The sequence below is a fragment of the Corvus kubaryi genome, unplaced genomic scaffold (genome assembly GCF_017639235.1).
Source record: "Corvus kubaryi isolate FWS band 111438036 unplaced genomic scaffold, C.kubaryi_AGA036_p1.0 65090, whole genome shotgun sequence".
Taxonomy (NCBI): domain Eukaryota; kingdom Metazoa; phylum Chordata; class Aves; order Passeriformes; family Corvidae; genus Corvus; species Corvus kubaryi.
The window spans coordinates 8,981-15,291 of NW_024581759.1; the positions used below are offsets into that span (position 1 = coordinate 8,981).

Sequence of the window (6,311 nt, forward strand, 5' to 3'; positions counted from 1 at the left end):
AGGAGGATGTGGCGAAAGGATTCTGTCATTAGTAAATATTCTACTACTCAAAAAACCACAAAAAATAACCTGCAAAAAAGGTCAGTCTTAGCTAGCATCAACTTAGTAGGACAACCCTACGCCAAAAGAAAACCACAGCATGCAATGGAAACAACTCCTTATCTGTCCCTGTTTTAGTGTATCTTTCCACCTTAAAACTAGAACAAATTCAATGTCATGGGAGAGAAAAAGAAATGTGTAAAATAGTCACCATTTGGTATTTACTTATTCTGGAAATGAGTGCACACATCCCAAGAAAAATAGTGTCCTTTAAAAATAATCACATTTCAATGCAGTCTGTATACTGAGTCATTTGTTTGAAATGCCAGTCCAAGGAATGTTAAGATTTAGCTGACGATTATCTCCTCGACATTATCCCAATTTGATTATACTGTGTTTACTACATCAAAGCCAAAAAAAGCACAGTAATAGATTCAGCAACACACCCACTTGGAACACTGAAGACCTATTATTAAAGAACCAGAAGAATAATTTTCAAAAGGTTTTTATTTTCAAACACAGTCTAGCATAAGATCTTACCATAAAGGAGGGTTGTTAAACACTTCCATTCAACCTACATATTTGAAGCTGTGCCTCAGAAGTTAGGTCAACTAATTTATGTGATCAGGAAACTTGACTATCCTCCTTGTCTAACTCTCTGACTGGACACATTGCAGGAATCCAACAGCTAGGTTTCACGTGGCTGAAGCATCAAAAAGTGTGACATTAACATTCATTTCCTTGTAACTTTGTAACTCACACAGAACATAAACCAATGTATTTCTTTCAGACTTAACCACAAACAACCTTTCAAAGTTTATAGTTTTAACATAGTTTTATTATGGGGTAATCGACATAACAAAATACTAATATTCAGCAAATCAGTACACACAAATGAGCAGGTTATGGTTAAAAATCCACATGTGAGAGTGTTTGTACAGCAGAAGGTCACAACAGCCCATGCTGTTTGCCCCTCATGCAGGAGGCCCCCAGTAGTTAAAACTCAGACAACCAGAATTATTATAATCAACACATCACCTGGAGTTACACTGCCTAGGATCAGAAGACAGTGATTATAACGTTGTCACCCTGTCTACGTTAGCTCTCACATCCTCTCTAGCACCAGTAGGGCTGAATTTGAGACAGTTTTAAAAGGAGAAGCTATCACTGGGCAGGAATTCAAATTCAGCCTGAGACTCTACACAACAAACCAGTATTTAAGTAAGGATGCCAAACTGGTCAGACCACGTGAACCTTTCGGCGGGCCTGACAACACCATCCCTGCTATCCTCCTACAGCTATCAAATCACAGAGAAGTGTTTGTGCAACATGTTTTCAAAGGCAGCACAACTTCCAAACACAAACGGAGCTATTTTGTGCTGGCTATCAGCAAAACAATCAGCTCCATGTACATCCAAACAGTTATGGTAACACCTTGAACAGGAGATCTTGGAAGGACAAGAGTACACAAACAACCTACCACTCACTAAGTCTGTCCAGAAGAGCATCAGTCACTCTACAATAGCGGTTCACATACTTTTTTTATTCCAGGAAAACTCAAGTTGTCATTTTCCAGTTACTACAGCTGGCTGACACACTGCTCATAGGTTTATTCTACAAGAAAAGGTTCCACCTCAAGGTCTAGAAGAATTATTTTTTTTCTATTGCATATACACACAAACACAGCTTACTTTAATTCTTACTTGTCTTCATTTAATGATCTTCACAGAACTCCAGAGGTGAAACTCTTAATGGATCCCTGTCCTCAGTCTGGTGTATTTCTGGTCAACTGCTGCACAACTCGTGCAATGTAAATTGCAAGAAGGCAGAACAGAACAGGAAAACAAACATGTTGCCTACTCACAAGTAGTCTGCCCTCCTAGACACCACAGCACCTATTCTGGTCAGATTTTTGGGAGCATTACTCTTCAGTATGTGTTTCTAAATTTTGTTTAGGACCAAATCAAACACACTCATATAAAATAAACCACGAAACACATAAATAACGTCCACCTCATGCTGTCTACAGCGCATCTTACACAGAGCAGCAACCTTGTGCTCAACACTACAACACAGAAAAAACCTACCTGCAGCCAATAAACTCTATTTGTAACCTTCACTCATAAAAGTTATCCCACTGATGACATTATTAAAGACAGCAAACCAAACACACAGTGCAGTGAGTAAAAACTCCTGAATGAATTGAGAAAAGCCTGTGAATTGTTAAATAGAAGAAAAAGAAGCATATTAACCAGACAAATATACATAGCTGCCACTTAAAAATTTTCCAGATAAGGATGGTCTAACTATCTGGAGAGGAAAAGCTTGTAAGAAGTTTGTACAGATCCAACCAATGCACCCACTGGACTTCTACACAAGAGCTTTATTTTCACGTCTCTCATCCAAAAAGACAATACACACAGCAAGCCTACCACAGTGAATGTGCTCCTCAAAACATACTACAACCAGAACAAAAAAAAAATAATGGAAATCAATGCTAGAAGCAGGAGGTCTGCAAAGAAAATGGCCAAATTAAACCTTCAGTGTGGCTTCAAACAATGTAATTAGAGAACAGGGCTGAAATCAAGACTCTTCTCCCAGTGATGAAGAAAGATCTTGCCTTTGTGAAAGCATTTATGGCACGAGAGGGTACACACACAAATGTCAAACAGACAAATTCAAGGTATTCTTGGCTTGCAAGGACATTTGCTGCTAGATGGTTACACTTACAGCAGAAATTGCATTTGAATCTGCATCCTCAAACAGCTTTAATTAACAAAAAAAGTCAAGAAATTGTTTTAGCTGTGCAGATTCAGTAAACAAAGGACTACATACCCTATGACAGATTAGGATTTACAGGATAACAATTAAATACAGTTCAAAATGCAATCGAAATTAGTAACATTTAGACAAACTAATTGAAAATTATAGTATTGTGACAAACATTCAACTTACTTTACATAGTATCTTGCACCTTCAAAAGTATACGCTTCCTCCCAACCTGTGGGTAAGTCTGGAAAACAAGCAGCAAAACATTCCAATTACCTTTTGAAATGGTGCTAGCCATACTGGTCTACTCCCTAGCACTAGGGTAGTTAAAATACTGTGCCTGATTCCACGTGTCAAAACCTTTAGTCCCAGGAACAAGTATTTTAGAATTGACTCACAAGACTCTCTTACTGTCAGTTTTGTAAGCAAAGAGAAGCTACACACGTGAAAATCTGATTTGGGGTTGTCATTCTCAAATAATAACGAGGATGGTTTAAGTCTGCCCTTGTTTAACGTTCCTTCCTTTGACCAGCAACTCAGGGTCATCGCCAGATCTCCCTGCCTTGAACTTCAGCAGCCTCAGATTACCTGGCAGGCAGAGACCTAAACAGAAATCCATCTGGCTGAGTTACATGCAAGTCACAAGCTTCTGAACAGGCACAGTATCAACTACACCACAGAGCATTAGCATTGTGTTAGCATAATTCCACCACTGTTGTGACTAACAAGTGTTCCTGCAGTGTTTACAACTCTGTTGCGTTTTACATGAAAATAATTTTCCATGTAAATCTAGGGGAGGATGTGGGTACATCTCTTCCTTTCTATTACCACTTCTAAGAGTCAGGAGTCCAGATAGAAAAACCCCATACCACTAATGGTCAGTATTTCTCAAGTAACAGCCTCCTGGTGCAGTGGAAGCTCTGGAGATGTTGGGCACCTCCATGCACCTCTAGATGCACCACTACCCTTAAAAGTTTACCCCTGTCAATAAAAACAATGATTGATATGTAGCACTCTCTCATTGAATTACAAAAGCAAGAATGTATTTCCTAAAGACAAAAAAAAAAAAAAAATTCAGTCTGGGTTATGCGGTGGTTTTTATCCCCCCCATTACTTATTTGCTCTGGCTGCTTTTTTCTTCACTCCCGTCTTCTCCAGAACAAAAATCAAGGTGTCTTTCAATAACGACACGGGGCAAAGTACGGCAAACAGGAAGTCTCTCCAGCAGAAGTATTTATGGCTGCTGTAAGAACTTTGCAAAAAATACCCTTCCAGTGCTGAATAGCTCAAAGAATAAAAAGCACTCCAATTCATAATGGAGGACAAAGCTTTCCTCACCATCTAGAACATGCCTCACAGAATTATTTAACAGAGAGCTTTACAATAATATACATCTGCAAAAGAAGTACTATTCACTCAAAATTGTTTCTTAAGAGAAGACATTCTGAACATAATTTGACTAGGCTCCAAAACAATGGTTAGAGCAAAAGAAGAGATAAACCCCAGAATTAATCTGTTTGATTTTATCTATGTATGGAGAGATTCATTAACATACATGAATGATGAAAACTATTGGAACAGATTTGGTTTTTAGACACTTTGGCATCTGATTGGTAAGCTATGGTCAGTGTATCCCAAGGTCAGGCCTCAGAGTCTTGTGTTCAGAAACAAGTTTAATTTACCTGATGATAACTCTGCTCTGTTACACACAATACTCCTGACACTCAAAAGCAAGCTGCATTTCCTTTAGAAGGCACTTAACGGCAGAAACAAACGAGACACTTGGAAAATTACTGTGAAATCATCAGTCAACAGAGACAGTGGGAATAGTTTAAAAAAAGAATTAACACTCAGCTAATGCTAGTGTTGAACAAGCAAAGCAGCAATGCACTTCACACACATCTGCCCCCATGCATATTGCTATAGATGAAGGCCACTTTCTCAATCTGTGCACTGAAAGCAGGAGAACAGAGGAGCCTGATAGCAATCCGTAGTTCCATTTCCCAGCATTAAATGACTTCTTACAAACAACAGAATCTTCGTTGCAAATCAAACTGCAGAGTTCTAATAGCCAGAAACCTGTGGTTTTTAAACTATTCCCAACTCAAAAAAAAAAAAAAAAAAAAAAGAAAAGAAAAGAAAGGCTGCCCATAAAGGGCTGTTTCTGATTCCTCAATGCATAAGTATTAACCAAACATAAAAAGCAAATAATCTGATACAGACCAATTCACTTGCAGATTTCCCTGTGATTATCCAAGTGATTATATACATGAAAACAACTGCACGTATTACTACACTCCACCACCTCCCAGTGGCATATGCAGCCTGTGTGCAATTCCAGCAGTCAAGAGTTTGGCTCCGGGTCCTCAGAGTGTCTGCTGTAAATCCTCCTCCTCCAGCACCTCCTGCTGCTACTTCTCCAGAGTGGAACAAACAGCAGAAGCAAAGACTGATTCCACCCTCCTCCCTCCAAGTTATTTCTAATGTTTCAAGTCCCTTTTCCTCCTACCTATTCCACCTCTCTCAGTCACTTAGAAACCACACAGACTCAGCCTAGATGGAAGCACAGGGAGAAAAAGGGTTTCTAGGTGACTAGCGGAATCAGCCTCTACATTTCTAGTACACCTATCGTGGTTAAATCTAGGTACTGCTGGAAATAGAAATACGATGAGCGGTTTCATGCTAAACTGAGGAAGGATGCTGTGCAGGTGGATAACCAGGGCAGCCAGCAAGGAGCACGAGAGGAACGAGGCGGTCTCTAATGGTAACTATACAGTCTCGTAGGGGTGATACAAGGCAACGGAGGGAAAGCAGAGACAGATACATTACACAGGCGCAACTCGGGGGCAGGGGAAGAAGGCGCTTGAAGAAACTGGCAAGCGGGCTGGACATGCAGGACTGCACGGCGACTGCAGCGCTGCTCACTCCGCGGGGAACAACTGCGCGAAGTGCGGGGAAAGCGGGATCAAAGATGTCCCGGGGGGCTGCGGCGGCTCCGCGGGGACCCCGGGCTGAGCCCGCCCGGGGCAGGGGCGGGAGGGGGCGGCCGAGCCGGGGCAGGGCCAGGAGCTCCGGGCAGGGCTCCGGACTGGGCTCCGGGCAGGGTCCTACCTGCGCTGCGGCGGTGCCCGGTGATCACGGCCTCGCCGGTGAGCGGGTGCAGCCAGGTCGTGCTCTTCGCCTCCTCGCTGCGGGGACGGACACACGGACCGAGTCAGGCAGGCGCAGCCCCGCCGCCCCCTGCTCCCCCCCCCTCCCCTTCCCCGCACGCCCCTCCCGGCCCGGCCCCGCTCCCCTCCTGGCCGGCCCCGCACTCACTTGATGAAGAAGACACGGCCGCCCTGGCTGATCCCGTAACTCCAGCTGCCGGGCAGCGCCCGCAGCCGCTCCGCGCTCAGCTCCGCCATGGCCGAGGCGCCGCAGCCGGGGAGAGCCGAGGGGAGCGCGGGCGGGGGGGCGGCGCGGGCACGAGCAGCGAGCGCGTCCCCGCCGCCGCCGCCAAC

General features: G+C 43.4%; 1 protein-coding gene across 1 annotated transcript; it reads right to left on the minus strand.

Annotated features, from left to right (window-relative positions):
* Positions 1-528: 528 nt before the first annotated feature.
* Positions 529-6,302, minus strand: LOC121673013 (pleckstrin homology domain-containing family A member 5-like). Its single transcript, XM_042046027.1, has 4 exons — positions 6,127-6,302; positions 5,920-5,996; positions 2,995-3,052; positions 529-742 (listed from the first exon to the last, which is right to left on the minus strand). The coding sequence occupies exons 1-4, from the start codon at positions 6,213-6,215 to the stop codon at positions 664-666; spliced, it is 303 nt and encodes a 100-aa protein (XP_041901961.1). The 5' UTR covers positions 6,216-6,302; the 3' UTR covers positions 529-663.
* Positions 6,303-6,311: the final 9 nt, after the last annotated feature.

What these genes read in the sequence shown, in the direction of transcription:
- LOC121673013 (XM_042046027.1), bottom strand. Translation starts at nt 6,215, where the DNA reads ATGGCGGAGCTGAGCGCGGAGCGGCTGCGGGCGCTGCCCGGCAGCTGG. An exon ending in GGCCGTGTCTTCTTCATCAA is followed by an intron (nt 5,997 to 6,126) that starts GTGAGTGCGGGG and finishes CCGTCCCCGCAG; the next exon opens with CGAGGAGGCGAAGAGCACGA. An exon ending in CGGGCACCGCCGCAGCGCAG is followed by an intron (nt 3,053 to 5,919) that starts GTAGGACCCTGC and finishes CTTGTTTTCCAG; the next exon opens with ACTTACCCACAGGTTGGGAG.